Source organism: Neodiprion pinetum, chromosome 5 (assembly GCF_021155775.2).
Source record: "Neodiprion pinetum isolate iyNeoPine1 chromosome 5, iyNeoPine1.2, whole genome shotgun sequence".
In the NCBI taxonomy this organism is placed as follows: Eukaryota; Metazoa; Arthropoda; class Insecta; order Hymenoptera; family Diprionidae; genus Neodiprion; species Neodiprion pinetum.
In genome coordinates, this window is record NC_060236.1 from 4,973,244 (window position 1) to 4,990,440 (window position 17,197).

General features: G+C 39.3%; 2 protein-coding genes and 1 long non-coding RNA gene across 4 annotated transcripts; 2 read left to right on the forward strand and 1 right to left on the reverse strand.

Moving 5' to 3' along the window:
* The first annotated feature begins 3,909 nt into the window (after positions 1-3,909).
* On the forward strand, positions 3,910-8,346 carry LOC124220315 (uncharacterized). 2 transcript variants are annotated; one of them, XM_046629011.1, is made up of 10 exons: positions 3,910-4,134; positions 4,615-4,750; positions 4,830-5,114; positions 5,246-5,513; positions 5,590-5,794; positions 6,095-6,282; positions 6,380-6,572; positions 6,728-6,943; positions 7,031-7,255; positions 7,533-8,346. In XM_046629011.1, the coding sequence occupies exons 1-10, from the start codon at positions 4,023-4,025 to the stop codon at positions 7,697-7,699; spliced, it is 1,995 nt and encodes a 664-aa protein (XP_046484967.1). In that variant the 5' UTR covers positions 3,910-4,022; the 3' UTR covers positions 7,700-8,346. The 2 variants fall into 2 exon arrangements, with proteins under 2 accessions (XP_046484967.1, XP_046484968.1); XM_046629012.1 differs by having other exon boundaries at positions 4,648-4,750.
* Positions 8,347-8,485: 139 nt separating this feature from the next.
* Positions 8,486-13,188, forward strand: LOC124220311 (uncharacterized). The gene is made up of 11 exons (XM_069136125.1): positions 8,486-9,154; positions 10,057-10,213; positions 10,478-10,607; positions 10,769-11,053; positions 11,158-11,431; positions 11,516-11,720; positions 11,823-12,013; positions 12,113-12,308; positions 12,398-12,610; positions 12,682-12,937; positions 12,980-13,188. The coding sequence occupies exons 1-11, from the start codon at positions 9,128-9,130 to the stop codon at positions 13,170-13,172; spliced, it is 2,127 nt and encodes a 708-aa protein (XP_068992226.1). The 5' UTR covers positions 8,486-9,127; the 3' UTR covers positions 13,173-13,188.
* A 1,404-nt stretch (positions 13,189-14,592) lies between these two features.
* Positions 14,593-15,769, reverse strand: LOC124220319 (uncharacterized). The gene is made up of 3 exons (XR_006883564.2): positions 15,696-15,769; positions 14,896-15,021; positions 14,593-14,799 (listed from the first exon to the last, which is right to left on the reverse strand). It is a non-coding gene; the product is annotated as an uncharacterized lncRNA (long non-coding RNA).
* Between the last annotated feature and the right edge of the window lie 1,428 nt (positions 15,770-17,197).

Genomic DNA, 17,197 nt, shown 5'->3' on the forward strand with positions numbered 1-17,197 from the left:
AGAAGTATCAATGCTTGCTCTACCGTGTGTCCAGCCGAGTTCAGCATCGAAGGGCATAAGCTGAAGTTAATCGCTTCAGACGGAGCGGACATCGATCCCACTGACGTAGACAGCATCCTGTCGACTGCAGGTACGAAAAACAATCAAGGACAAACAAGGACCTTTGTCACTATTTTCCCAAATCCACGTCAGTTATTTATTGAATTTAATTATCATTTTAATGCTACTGTTGAACACCTTGACGATGGGCTTGGAAATATCCATGAGCCTGGTGGTGATCAACTACTTTGGAATTGCTCGTTTTCAATTTTTTCGGATCAAGGCTGTTAGTACTAATTCGTCTCACGTGTTAATTATTGAAAAAGTACGCAACAATAATTTTTGCCGAGGCAAACCTTGAATCAATGTTGAAAAATTGATGGTATGAAATTTTAAAACAGTCATTATTTGCAGTATTTTTTTTTTCATTTTTGTAAAATTGATTTGTTAATTTCAACCTTCCCAAAAATCTGTCTTGGATCCGCGCCTGTTAAGTACTAATCCAGTACTAGTGTAAAAAGAAAGATGTTGCATTCTAGGTGAGAGGTACGATTTCGTGCTTCAAACTTACGAGAGTATTGAAAAGTCATGGTGGATTCGTATGCGAGCGTTAGGGGACTGCACAAACACGTCCGTTCAGCAATTTGCAATTATGCAATACGAAGGAGCCCCGCCTATTCCCAGTACTCCCAAGACCCTCATACGACGAAGGTTTCCTTGGAGCAGAGGTCCTGGACTATTTCACCACTCTGCAGGAAACAAACAAACCAAAACGAGTTGTAGGAGGAATAGTAAGGATCTCCATGATACCGTTAACAATTGACATTACATGGTGAATGAAGCTTGTGACGCAAGTGATGCTTACTTATGGAATTTGTTTTGTTCTAGATTGCATCCGCTTTGAAAGCAAGGACTTACATTGACAGAGAAACTTACAGTGACTTCAACAATACAGAAATAAAAAATGCACTTGCAGTCAACGAAGATATACGTGGCAAACCAGACATCCAAGTAGTACCGTTCAGCCTCATGGCATTGGATGATGACAAATTCTGGACGTCCAATAATTACGACCGTTTTAGAATTAGATAATCATCAATTCATTGAAATTTCCACATAAATAAGTATCCTTCAGAAGATAAATTTTTTGTTGCCAAGGCTTCATCGCATCGATAGATATGACATGTTTTACATGAAAATCTGAACGTCTGGATGAATGTTCTCACCGTAACGATCTTTCCTCTTTCCCAGTCACGCCAGAGCGCTATACGATTGCGGCAGGCATCGGTAATATCTCACACGTCAGTCCGACATCACCGCTATTATCGCAAATCGAAGATATTCAACCAGGAACATTCTGCAATCAAAGCAATCTTCCTACTGCAACTTATGGAGTCAACAGGTGCACGCACGTGGTGAACATTGCATTGGGTTCCCTCGTTGAGATTGTGGCCGTCGACTAACACGTACGCGGTCAAATGTCATCAGTTTTGTCTCACGATGCCAGGATTACCTTTAAAGCATCTTACCAATAACCAACAATTTTATTACAGTGGGTGGAGCACTGTACCATCCTCTGCATCTCCATGCATACCAATATTACTTCATCGGTATGGGATCGAATCCGAACCCGGTCACATGTCCGGACTTCAATGCAACAGTGTTTCAAATTTTGGACAAGAAGGGTTTAATCCCCAGAAATTATTTCAATCCGTCATTGAAAGATTCAAGTACACTAACCAGCCGCGGTTACCTGATTTTAAGACTGCGCGCATCTAATCTTGGTGAGTTCGGGTGATATATCATTAATTCCTTCACTGTGTATAACGCCTACAATACGCGCGGCAAAAAGTTGCGTCATTACCATAAAGCGCGCGCACATGCTATTCTCAACCAAATCTATTCACACACCAGTCATTTTCTCAGAAAATATTCTCTCTTAGTGTTTTTTGAGATGAGAAAATATCTCATTTTCAAACGGAAATCTTATTTTTGCCATTATGGCGGAGGGGTCGATTCTTGAAATGAATTGTTACAAGTAATGATTTTACTTTCAGGCTACTGGCTACTTCACTGTCACTTCGATTACCACATGATCAACGGCATGCAGATGATTCTGCACGTTGGTGAACGAAAAGATCTTCCGCCAATTCCTCCAAAATTTCCTAAATGCGGAAATTACAAACCCCTCATCAAACATATGCATTAAATGAAATACTTGTAAAAACAAGATGGGAACCAAGTAATATAAATATACGCTAATTGCGTGGAGTTGTACAGTTACCACCGGCGTTGTTATTCATCTCTTAAACTTATCGTTAAGACTTCGTGAAGGGTATGTGATGCATTGACAGTAGGGCATCATTTGAACTGTCCGACATAAATTTCATGGACTCTCACAGTACAACGCCTTGCTGGTATCTGTTGACATTCTTCTGACATTATCAAATTTAGCACGCGTTGGATGCAATTTGATCCACGAACATATCCTGAAATAGGTACTTTACCGTCACAGGACACGAACTCAGTCTTCGATCATCGATAGAAGGTTCTCATTTCAACTGTCATATACATATAGATATGGGGCATTCCACGCCACCTCAACCTACTGTGAAAATTTACTTTTTTGATTTGGCTGAAACTTGACTATCTTTTTACATTCTAAGAAAAAAGTTTCCTTGATTACTTTCAAATCTGTTTGTCAAACCATTCATGAATTTCATTACTTTTTTTGTAGATCACCCATGATGGGAATACCCTTCACATTTTTGTACGAATGATTAATAATTTTATCAAAGCCTTGTATAAGGATGCTAAAAAATCCATAACTCTTCTGAAAGAGCGCCACAAGAAGGTAAAAGCTAAGAAAATTTTTGAATTAATGCCCAATGGTGTTTCGGTACGAGCTATCATGGTAAAGGGTCTTGCTGTGGCGTTGAGGGTACGATTGAAAGAGCAACAGCTGGAGTAAGTATTCGATTTCCATTTAATCAACAACTTCCAACACCTTAAGCGTTACACGAATATGCTAAAAAACCAACCAGCTTATCGAACATCGAAGTAAAGTTCTCGACAATTCAAGATTAGAGTACCTACTCTTCTGCTTAGATGATAAATGAAATGTGTAACTCACTAATATCACTAGACTGATGATGTTGTGACGGCAAATTTTGATGAAGCAAATAATATTTTGTAAAATAAAAACACAGGTGATCAGTTGTTGATGATATCGTCGCTGCACTTTTTTCTGTTCTGTTATTTGCTTACATTCACACTGTTTATTGAAATGTACTTTCATTCGTCAAATTCTTTTGGTATTCTTTTGGGGGTAACGCACCAAGAGGGATTATCTTCCCCTACAGTCCCAAGCACGGCCCTATTGACAGCGCCGACTGTATGTACTGTATATTTTTACAAGATGTATGGTCATGTAAGATCTTGATCGAATGCAGAATACAAGTTGCTTTTCATCATAAGCGTATTCACTTGTGTAAATAGAATACTGTAATTATTAGAAAATTTTCACGACTGCTCGGTCGTGGCTCACTTTTTATTATGACCAATACAATACGTTACACCACAAAAGGTACCTCTATTATCATCGCTCCATTGAACCACAATACCAAATGCCATGATAACAGCGTAACGTAATTAGACCTGGTATACTTTATATTTTCTGTGTTTATTGTTTTTTGTTGTATCTTTTATTTTGTCCTGGTCTTTTTATTTAGCAAAAGTTTTGAAAATATTTGAACTTCTTAATGTTAACAATACTGAGGCGTCTACAGCTGGCCATTGTCATGATCTGGTAGAGAGATGTTTCTAAACCGAAGTCCGTACTTATATAAGCGCGGAAAGCGTATAAGGTAGTAAATTTGTAACGAATTAAACAATCTGTCGTCCAATTTTCTTTAATAAATCCGACAACTCCAGAATCTCTCTGCGTGGATTAATTAAGAAGACTCGGGGCAAAACCATAAGCAATGGGTTTGTCTAAGGGAAACGACTACATCATGATTTCAAACGTCCTGTATCGGTTTGCCCTCTTTGTGACACCCCTTCTCATCATGTCCAGCTTTGCGGATGCTAATCACGGTAAGTGTGGAGACTATGAAGGTCGGTGGCATCCTTTAAAATACTCAAGATGCTTGTGCATACCATAATTATTCTTCGTCTCCTCCCGCGTTGGAGATTATAAACATAGACAAACAAATTCGGAATACCAACTTTTTGTGTGATGTATATTTTATAGAAGGTATAAAAATTATTTTTCACAAATTTGAAGGCCCAAGGTTCTGTCAACACCCTGGTATTCTTATAAAATAAATTAAAACACGATCCATGGATCCTTTTGAAAGGTTTTTATGAGTTTAACACTGAGTTCAATATCTCTGTTCAGTTAAAACTGAGCAACATGTCAAATCAACGTATTGCTCAGATTCAGTGGTCGGAGTCAAAATGCATAATTGAAAATTGGTCACTTAAAATAGTTTCGGAAGATTCATTAGTCATTGCTTTTCATTCAACCGTCAGCATTTTTCGTAAGTTCTCAAGAAGTGCTCAATTTCTAATCAGTCCTTGATCGTTGCGATTCCGAAAAACATGAAGTTCTATCGACGCCTCACGAATGTGCCCGCCCGTGTATCGATGGTGAGAAACCCAAGACCTGCTACTATCAATTCTACCTGGAGTCCTACGTGACCATGGGACAGTAAGTATAAGCCAAACACTATTCACAAAAATTACTTAAATTGAATTCAGAGTTTCACAAACTATCCATTCATCAACAGAGCCTGTGAATACTGTTTGCCCAACATTACCAATCAACTGAACGCTACCTGCCAATGCGTAACCGCAGATGGTGTGGAGCGAGCCATACTGACTGTGAACAGAATGATTCCTGGACCTAGCATCCAGGTCTGCAAGGGAGATTACGTCGTCATTGATACCATGAACCTAATGAACGGTCTAGCAATGAGCATTCACTGGCATGGAATTCTTCAAGACGGCAGCCAATACTACGACGGAGTACCCTTTGTAACCCAATGCCCCATTGCGGATGGGAACTCATTCAGGTATGCTGATGTATGTAAATGTCTAAAACAAAGTCGAGACAACCGAAAAATAGATCAAATTAATAATCGATCGTGAAGCGGGGAAATGTGATGAACGGGTCAATTTTCAATACCGTCTCTCTGATTTTAAGATATCAATGGCTTGCTGGTAACGAAGGTACGCATTTTTGGCACGCGCATCACGGATCTCAAAGAATAGACGGTCTTTACGGGAGCATAATTGTTCGTACAGAAAAATCTTTCCATCGCAATATGTACGATTACGACAGACCGCAAGATGTGATGATGTTAAGTGACTGGTTCCATGTAAGTGCCTCCGAACATTGGCCAGGAACTCAAGTTGTAAACATGGGTCAAAATCCGGATTCGTTACTCATACAGGGATTAGGACAATACACGGTAAGAAAAAGTCTTGATTGACTTGTTCTTTTCTAAGCTCTGATTCCATTCTCATCCTAATCCCTCATTTCTTTAGGATCCAGCCACCGGCAACACAACCACTACACCACTAGCAATCTATAAAGTGAAACCAGGAAAAAGATATAGGATCAGATGTATCGTGGCCACCAGTACGCACTGTCCAGTTGAGTTCAGTATCGAAGGGCATAGACTATTGTTAATCGCTACCGACGGAGTGAATATTGAGCCTACCTGGGTCGATAGCATCATGTCTACTGGAGGTACGAAAAACAATTTATGAAAAATACCTTTGTTACTGTTTTCCCAAATACGCGTTAGTCAACTGTACTAGATTGTCATTTCGATTCTACTGTTATACACCTTAGAGATCTAGTTGAAAATATCCAGGAGCCTGATGGCGATTGATCAGTTTTAAATTGCCCGTTACCATAAGCGACAATTTGATAACTCCGTTGGTGATAATATTGGATGGTTGAGAAAAACTCACACAATTAACTTATACTTACTCTAACTAAGTACTGATCCAGTGTGAGTGTAAAAAGGAATATGTTGCGTTCCAGGTGAGAGGTACGATTTCGTGTTATTTCCTAAAAAAAACTATTCTCAAAAGTCGTATTGGATTCGATTACGTACTTTGGATCCATGCGCTGGAATTCAGCAATTCGCTGTTCTTCAACACAAAGGAGGCCCAGACCTTCCCAGTTCTCCGAGACCCGTATACAACGAAAGCTTCGTTACGAATGGAGTAGTAAGGATCTCGACGATAGCGTCGACAGTTGACATCACATGACGAAACCATTCTTGGACGCAAGTGGTACTTAAATATGAACATCTTTTTATTTTAGGTTGCAAACGCCCTGAATGTCAACTGTTCTGATAATAATCGCACTGAATTGTGCGTCAGCGATTTTCGGACTACCATTTCGTACGATAACAACATAGGTGATGAACCGGACTTCAAACACGCGGTAGCGTTCAACTTCACGACTTGGCTACCCGCTGATCTCTATAAACCCAATTCTTATCGGCGTTTTTTAAGTAAGTCATCATCATCTCATTGAAATTTTTACACACATAAATATCCGTCGGAAGATAATATTTTTTTCGCGAATAATTCGTTAAAACATTCAATACATTTTATGTTGAAACTTAATGCTCTCATAACCATAAGGATGTCTCTTTCTCTCTCTCAGTGGTGGCAAAAGATGTTCCACTTTCGGCGAACCTCGGTCACCTATCATACGTCGGACCCTCATCACCGGTCCTATCGCAATTCGAAGATGTTCCACCGGACGTATTCTGCAATGAGACCCATCGTCCAGTTCCAGTTGGTGGAATAAGCATGTGCACGAACATGATGAACATTCCACTAGGTGCCCTCTGTGAGTTCATAGTCTACGACCCATCAGGTACGCAAACAAATCTTATCAGTCTTGTCCTATAATGCCGGGATCGCCTCTAGAGTATCTTACCATCTAACTACGTTTCCATTTTAGCAACTACGGGTCTGAACCATCCCATGCATCTCCATGGATACCATTTCCACGTCGTCGGTATGGGGCTAAATCCGGGAAAGTATCCGGTACTCAACAATACAGTAATACATATTTACGACAAACAGAACCTGCTCCCCAGAAATTTTATCAACCCGGTGCTGAAAGATACAGTTACAATACCCTCTCGTGGTTATGTGATTATTCGATTTCCCGCTAATAATCCGGGTAAGTATGTTTATGATACATCGTAAACTCCTTCACTGTGTACAGTGCTTATAATACATGCGGAAAAACGTTATGCCACTAACGTATAACGCATATACTTGCGATTAAAAAAAAAAAAAAATCGAATCACGCGATCGCTGTATTTACAAAAAATAGTACTTCGGTCTTCTTGAGGTAATAAAATTTGATATTCAAACGTAAATCTCATATTCGTCATGCAGTGAAGGCATCAATGTCTGAAACAGGCTGCTGCTACAAGTGATGATTTTGCTTTCAGGCTTCTGGCTATTTCACTGTCATTTCGATTTCCACATGATCGCTGGCATGCAAATGATACTCCACGTTGGTGAACAAAAGGATCTCCCACCAGTTCCTCCAGGCTTTCCTAAATGCAGCGATTACAAACCTCCCATCGAATCTGTGTATGAAATGAAATACTTGTGAAAACCAGACGCGAATGAAGTGGGGTATTTCCGCCACCTCTCACACAGTCACACAGTTTACGCCAGTGGTATGTTTTATACCGTGAACTTGTTATTAACACTACGTGAAGGGTATGTGATGCATTGACGGTAAGATATAATTCGAATTGTCCAGCGTATAAATTTCTTGGACTTTCACAGTATAACGCCTTGTTGGTATCTGTTACCATTCTCCTAACACTGTCAGACTCGGAGAATTTTAAACCCAAAAATATGTCACCCTAAGAGGACACGAACTCATTGTGAGTCTTTGATCATCGATGGCAAGTTTTTGTTGCAAATCACCATACATATTACATAACTGCAAAAATACACATTTTCCAGTCAACAGTCAGTATTAGCTTGAGAACACAGTCCGAATTATTATTTACCAATTTAAACAGTAATACCTAGTGTATAAGTTACTAAGTCACGCAGTGTTACGATGTCGAGAATCCAATCTGTCGCTAACAGCAAACTAACTTCTTCATCCACTACTGTTATCCACAATCAGCATATTTTCCCTGTAGACTGTAATGTAAATATGATTGTAAATAGATTACTATTGTTACAACGAATTTACAAAACGTCAATATAGTCTGGAATAAAGGAAAAAGTACAGAAAATGAAGTTACGGTGAAGTTGAAGAATACATATTGTATCCTAGGCGTAAAGATGAATTGCATCTATGAAAATGACGAGAGAAATCCGTCAGTGACGTAATTGTTTATAAATGAAAACTACGGCTCTGGTTTTTCAAGCTGCAGTTACAACAGCTTGTTTCAACCTAATGCAAACAAGTTTTGTAGTGTTAAAAAGAGCTTGACGCTACAGCAAACAGCTTGTGGAATTTTTCCTCCCAGCTATTCGGTGTGAATGATCTCGTTCTTCGAAAACGGTGGTCACCACGAATGGAATCACGTAAAAATACACGCGTTTATTATCACTTTTCCACCTCGTGCAAGATAGTGTGAAGGGTGAAGGATGAACCTATCCTAAGCAGCGTATAAGAATCAATTCGTTCCCCGAGATCTGTGACGCTGAGAACACCTGAATAAAGTGTTTTGCTTTTCTATCTTTCTGTTGGATGTAAATTATTTTATATCCCAACAGATTTCGTCAATTTTTCGTTTCACAATTTATTATTACCAGTTCACTTGCGCGTATGCTATGACATGGGAAACGATGACATTTCTTATTATTATTTATTATTGTTATAGATTTATTATTTCTGGTCGGTAATTGTTGTTGAATTGCAATTTCTTTCCCCGTCATTCGATGTAATTGAGCAAGATGTTATCTTCTCTCATCACTCGATCAAATGAAAGTAAAGTATTATTGTCAATTTTTGAGTTCCTATCCAAAGGTTTCATTGCTTCGCTAACATCCACAGTAGAGAGTTGACCGTAGTATGAGATTCATTCGGGGCAGAATACAAGTACGTATTTATTTGATAGTAATATTTTATCGTGTAATTAATGAAATTAAATTTTCAATCAGTACGGTCCAGACCGTCTGGCATGCAAATTTATCAATGAGCATTAAACGAACTACACGAAAATGAGCTGTAGCATCTTATTCATGCCTGAAGCTTCTTTGACCTCGAACCCGTGCCGTCAAAGAGTGTTACGAATTCAATCAAAACGTGAACATTTAGATTAATGAAGTTTTTTCGCAAATCACTACAGAGTTGATTTAAATAAATCATGAATTAAAGATAACCTGTACATTGAATTAACAGATAATTCCGAATCAACCATTTAGGGTGACAATTCAGTCAATCCCGTAAGCTAAAAAATGTGTTGAAAATGGACTACTAGTGTTTGTACCTGTAACTGTATAAATTTAAATTACACAGTGACAGATGACGAATTTCGTTGTCGAATTAGATATATTTGCCTTTTACATATATCTTCTTATAGATATAATATATCTATATAGATATTAAAATTTTTTTTTTCAAATAAGAGTCACACAGTTTTGGAATATATAAAGGCAAATTTAAATTTCATTAACTGTAGCCTATTGCCTGTTACAGCCACGTTAAATAATTATGTTGCATCTATTGCAACGTTACATTTCTAAGTACTATGAATTTGTAACATAAAACGCGTTGAGATCATGACCGTATCCAGAAAGTTCAATTTCTTCGTTTTTTCAAAGCTAGTGCACCAAGTTGACAAAAACAATTATATTTGTATCGTACTGTGGTAATCATAGTCATTAACTGCCATTGAGTGCACGTCTTATTACTGTAAAATAAGAGGGTCGTCAATCCAGTAACTCTTGCTATTCCTCGCATTAACTCATTAACCGATCATTCAATACTTTTACCTGAAGCAGTCGAACCGTTCGAAGATGGTATCAACGAATCGAAAAAGTTTTGTAAAACACCCAAGTTACGTCCAGCGATACCGCTTCTTCGCCCACACATTACTGATATTCGGAATGATCAACGTCGATCTTCCACAAGTTCAATCTGCCCGACCATTTAATGGTAAGTGATTTTGTATCAGAATTTGTTATATGAAAATATGTTACTACGAACATTTTCTCCAGCTTGGCCGGAATCTTAAAAAATATCGGTCTTTGCGCGTCATCTGACTGAGAGAAGGCATTCTATGATTGTGAGAACTGATAAAAGAAGGTTACACCGGCTGCCAGAATTTTTGAAAATGAAATTATTTACGGTTTCATTCTCTGTCCCATATCATAGCAGCGTGTGACATTGTACTTTTAATTGACACACTTCTCGGTGTAGGGTCGATGGAAATGGATAACTCTCGATATTTGTCAACACCGCAGGAATGCGCACGTCAATGCACAGAAGGGGAATCGCCAAAAACCTGCTACTATTATTTTACGGTAGAAATATACAACATTCTTGGCTCGTGAGTAAAACCTCTTTCAAAAGTTTTTTTTCTTGCAAGCCTCGACCAAAGTAGATTCACGCCACAAATAGCGATGAGATGGTTACCAAACAAACTAGTGCTGATAGTTCGAAACACCAAATAGATTTACAGTGACGGAATAAATTTTTCTAATCAACCAGAGCCTGCGAACTCTGTACACCTGGCCCAAACAACTCACTGACGAATGAGTGTCAATGCGTGACTTCCGATGGCGTGGCGACGACCGTTCTAACCGTGAACAGAATGGTACCTGGACCCAGTATCCAGGTGTGCTTGGGTGACAAGGTCATCGTTGATGTCCTGAACAAAATGGAAGGCATGGAACTCACGATTCACTGGCACGGGGTTCATCAGGAAAAATCGCCGTACTACGACGGTGTACCTTTCGTAACTCAATGCCCGATTTTTCAAGGAAATACCTTCAGGTTCGTCGAAACATTAAAATAACATGAGGCTGTCTACGTTTCGTCCAAAAATCAAGAGTGATACTTGACAAACGGTACGTTAAATTTAAATATCACAATTCAAGGTATCAATGGATTGCCGGAAACGCCGGTACACACTTTTGGCATTCCCATACCGGTCTTCAAGATATGGATGGCGTTTACGGGAATCTAATTATTCGGCAGCCACCCAAGCAAGACCCTAACAGCCACCTTTACGACTACGATTTATCGGAGCACATTGTACTTATTAATGATATATTTCACGAAATGCCTACTAACCGATTCCCAGGGCTGGTGAACAGAAGTGGAATCGACGTGCCAGTGTCAGCTTTAATTAATGGAAAAGGACAGTACACGGTAAGAAGAAAATTTGCGTTATAAATCCATAAATTGCATTCTGTTTGTTATCGAATATTCCTTACAAATCGTGTCACTCTTCAGAATTCAAGTTCTGGTAACACAACCAAATCGCCGTTGGAATTCTTTCACGTTTCGGCGGGGAAAAAATACAGATTCAGATTGATCACTGCTTTCACGAATCCATGTCCTGCTCAACTCACAGTCGAAGGACACAAGCTGACCGTGATAGCCACGGATGGTCAATCGGTCGAACCTAGGGTCGTCGATAGTATTGTTTCTTTGGCAGGTAACGGAAGCTTATCCCTCTTTGTCCTTGCAAAAATCGAAGTATCATTCAATGTTGAAAGTTTCTCGCGTATCGCAATTTATTATTCCGAATTCATTTCAGGTGAGCGATACGATTTTATCATTTTCGCCAACCAAACACCTCGTGCCTACTGGATTCAATTGCGTGTCATCGGCGGATGCAGGGACTCTGAAATTCAGCAAGTAGCAATTCTCAGCTACCATATAAATGGAAACTACAGCACACCTCGTTCCAAGCCGCCGACATACAATCCGGGACTTCCAACGGGACTGGTGAGGTGTTTTGTGATCAACTTTGACTCATCGTTCGCTGATCTTAGCCGGGAACTGACATGCCCAAATATCTAAAATTATATGTACACTTTGTTCCAGGCCCTCAATCAACTGGGTTCCAACTGCAATAAGACGCAAACAAACATGCTGTGCGTTGGGGATCTTCGGAAAGCAGGATTCGTCGACGAAAGTATCCTGAAGCCAAACCCCGATGTCAAGGTCTGGTTGCCGGTTCGTTTTATGGCATACACGACGGAGCAACTCTTTCAGCCCCACACCTTTAAGTCGTTTTTGCGTACGTCAACGTTCCGTAAAAATTTTTTTTACGTTGAAATAAATCGCAAAAATGACGAACAATCGATTACATAATTGATTCATTCGCAGTTCCACCGCCCTACGTTGAAAGCACATCGTTAGTCAACAACAGGTCATTCTCTTATCCGACGTCACCACTTTTGTCCCAAAGGAAGGATATACCAGCGTCAGATATTTGTGACCATGAAACAACTCCAGCTAATTGTGGTTCGCCCTGCTTTTGCACATACTTGATTAATTGTCCACTGGATTCCGTGGTTGAAGTGATCATCTTTGATGAAGGTACAGTACGAAATCGATGCAAGTACCTTTCAACTTGACGATGTATTTTTAGCTCTTCTCTATATTTCCAGGTGCGGTGACCGATCTGTCTCATCCGTTTCATCTACATGGGTACGCCTTCAGCGTGATTGGCCAAGGTGAATCGCCGGAACCTAATGCAACCTACCTCACCTTAGATCAGATTCAAGAATTAGACAGAAAGGGACTACTTCATAGGCAGTTCGACAGACCGCCTTCCAAGGACGCCATCGCTGTGGGACCGGCTACCTACGTCATCTTAAGATTCCGTGCTAATAACCCAGGCAAGTTACGGGAACTCGGGACATCGTAGATGCAATCACCCTATATTACAATTCAAAATGTCCAACCTCTCACAACTCTTCTCCCTCTCTCAGGCTACTGGCTATTCCACTGTCATTACACGTTCCACTTAGCGATCGGCATGTCTGTTGTCTTCAACGTTGGTGAACCCTCAGATCTGCCGCCGATTCCACGAGGTTTTCCGGTTTGCGCTGATCATCTACCTCCCATGAAGTTTGCCGGAGACAATTCGGTCTACTGATCCTGAATCATCAAAACGGCAAATGGTCGTTGACGTCTAGTTGACATAAATTGATCAGCATTAAGATGTAAACCTTAGTTGAATTCTGCGCCTTACGGCTAAACTGCCTGTTGATGCAGACGTAGAAAATATGTCTCAATAATCTACAAAATCTATATCTGAAACATGTTGTTATAGCATGGGTTCACTCATTGTAACAACGTAGAACAATATAACTACAAAAAATCCCAGCTCGATCCAGTCAGACCTCAATTAGGTGACCATAAAAATCACTGGGATACGGAATAATTGAAGTTCTTCAGATTACGCCATGGATATCGTTCGTATCGTAAAACTTCTAATAACATATTCTCTCGTGTACGCGGAGGTCCATGTGATATTTTAAAATCTTTTACCTCTGTCTCTCAATTCATGGTGAAATAGTGTGTTCTAAAATCTGTGGTGTGGAAGGCCTTCATTTATTTATTTACAAATTTTGTACAGTATCTTGATGCCTGAACGAATCGGATAAAGAAATTACGGACCGGTTTCGAGTTCAAATCTTTCAAAGACTAGAAAACTTTCATTTTCAAGTTTGGCTGGAAACTTAAAATTCTCATTTGCAGTGACGAAACAATGCGCTATATACCTGGCAATTTATCTTAAAACAGTCGCAACTTCACTTCTGATGTATTATTACTATTTCATATTGTAAAACGAAATATCAGATGAGCAATTGTTGCTGATATCGTCGCTGCTCTTTCTTCTGTTCTGTTATTTGCTTACATTCGCACTGTTTATTGAAATGTACTTTCATTCATCAAATTCTTTTGGTAGTCTGGAATGTCTCAAGAACATGCAGTGTCAACTCGCACTACATTGAGCCATTGAATTGAGGCAAAAATACATTTGACATACTTCTAGCCGAGATTCATAATTGAAGAAATGTTGTCAGTACGATCATTACAAGCGTTGATTACTTCTCTTTCTTGTCGACGAACCTACAGTCCTGGGTTCTAGAATATCAAACGAGTGTCGTATCGCGAGCAGTTATCATACAAGTTGATTGGTTTTCAAAACTAATGTTACACCGAATAATTGTGTTTATCATATTCCCTAGGCAATACAAAAGACTGTAATCCCACATTTTTAGCATCCGCAAAAAACACAATTTCTACATTATGCAAGTACACTAACGATCAACACAGATCTTGGAATTTATCTCTTTGCAAGATGACCCAGTATGTGTAAGAAGTATGGTCACGTAAGACCTTTACTGCTCAATAGAAATTGCTTTTACTATCAGACGTATACGTACGCGCTTTTCAAACTCGATTATATAGTTTAACGCGCGTATTAGCGCATCTAACGGTTCTCACAAAACTTTCTACCCTGGGATTATTAAGGTCAAAAATCGTCTCATGTAACACAACCAAGTCTAAGGAGTCTGTTCGTACTTAATTAAGGTCCGGTCTGTAATAACCGCTTTTACGACAGTACCAAAAGAACATTGCAACATCATAGTACCCTCAGGTGTTTAAATTTTTAATCCAGGCATGCGCCTATGCGAGTCATACGATGGTAAAATTCTCGTATATGTTGCCTCAGCTGCCTTTCGTAAACGTGTTTTCCACCAGAAAGTGACCACCTATAAGCGAATTGTCAGCTGTAGAATAAATATACCGCCTCATTTCTTCGATGGCATCGCGTATATTAAAATACTTGGAAGTACAAACTTTGTTACCTTTACGCTGGAATAGCATTTGTTAACGATAATCCATGCAGATTTCTTCAGACTCCGATACGTCAGGTACCTCGAATGCAAAAACAACTGGCCAACTTTACCAGCCTCGTTCATCCGGTATCACCACTGCAACAAATCGATCAACAAATCATCATTATTGTTCCGATAAATTTACAAAACGTCGAAAAAAAATAACCATCGATCAAATCTAATAGTGATGAACATAAACAAGACGGTAAATGATTCCAGTAGGTATGAATGAGGTTATGATCTTAAATATGGGAAGTTTCATGTGACGAAGAAGTATAATTGATCTAACTATCAACACGTGTCAAAACAACGGATGAAAAACAAGAATTGAAACAATATGTAGGTTTGTAAGCTTAGATCAACTGCACGTGTGTCATAGATTCAAAAGTGATCAACATCGGTGATGATGGTATTAATGGTTGATTAAGAAATTAGCATCTTCGATGATATTGATGTTATCCTGTAATGTGAAGAATGTGGTAATCATATTTGGACGATGAAATGCTTTGGATGGAAAATAGATCACGCCTCAAAGATCTACGGTGCTGTTAATACTTGAATGAAGTAAAAATCTCCCTCAGATCGATGACGTGTCACCGAAATAAGTCCGAAGCTGAAACTCTATAACAATCATCTCGCAGGTTGCACGTCAGGCCACCAAATTAACATCCCTGTGAATTTAGTAACTTGAATTTTGTCGACTTTCGTAAAAGTATGAGTTTGCAATCGACTGATCGTTCGGTAAAACTATTTAACGACATCTTACTCACCTTCGTCTTTCTGGTTCCCATAGTGGTAGCCAGACGTAAAAATTTAAACCAGCCACTCTACTTACACGGACACTCCTTCATCGTAATAGACACAGAGAGGATCTCGGCCGATTATTCACGTAAGATCAACAGTGCTGAAATTTTTCAGCTGTAGAGAAAAGACATCCTTCAGGGATGACCAGCCACTGTTTGTAAATATCATTCCGGTACCGCAAAACGATTTCGTCGCCTTCGGGGACCGCATGACTAAAACCTCTCGTACGACATCCGTATGCGTATAATGTACAACCTTCATCTTCACCGCCATATCTTATGAGTCTGACACATGTTAAAGCACGTAAAATTTATGAGTAAGTTTACTTTCGGAACATTCCATGACTGGGCTTGTTACCGTTTGAAACTTACACATTTTCGCAGAATTTTAGTGACTACAAGAACTGCTAACCAGAGCACTATACGTATACTGGGTTACACAAATATGCGACTAAACTGGATCGTTGATCATCAGAATTATTCTATCTTGTCGTGTTCACCTGAATAAATGAACAAAACCATTATATGGAAAATGATACCACCGTCCTAGTGGCAGGCTTTAGTGTTTGCAATTTGATGTTGACACATAAGGCATAATATTAACAAGATCTGGCTAATTTGGGTGTAAAAACGGTATTAATTTGGGTTGCAGTATAGTAAATAAAATTACAATAGCACATGCTAGTTCGTGGAGCATGACGCATCGATATACGTGGGGTATACAAAAAGTTTTTGTCACCTTCATGTCTTCCAAATTATCGTAGGTTACAATAGATCATATGTCTATTCTATTAGAGTAACTATAGTCATCGCTCGGAATTATTTGCACATTTTATCACTGTAAGAATAGCCGAACGCTGATGCAACTATTCTTGGATGATCCCCACAATGAGCCAGTGGTGCAATGATCTGTTTGGTACCGCCGAATCGGAGAATTTTTTTGAAAAGCCCACGTGACGTTCAACTGCTCTTTGCCTTCACGAATGCATTACTAGTATTCAGCATCGTCTTTATCAATCTTTACTACTTCTCGAAGTACTTCCGTAAAACTTCAACTGTGATTGAAATCGTTGCAGCAGTAAGCTACAATGGTGTGCTGAAAATGTTTGATAATTCGGTCACTGATCAGCACAAGTCCTAAAATATGATACTCACCTGAGCGAATAACAGACATTTTAATATGATATATGCCATATACGAAGTATCACGCTCCAGTGTGTACGGTCTAAATGTAAACTTGAACTAAATTTGAGTGTTGAGTCACCTTTTTTTGTACATCTCAGTTGACTATATAACAACAGCGCGGGCGCATATACTAATTTATTACATATAACGCGTGGAGATCATTACCATACCCAGAAATTTTGATATCTTCGTGTTTTCAGAGCTACGACAAAGAGTTCAAAAGAGATTATACTTTTATCGTTATGTAGTAATCATAGTCATTAGCTGCCATTGAGTGCACGCCT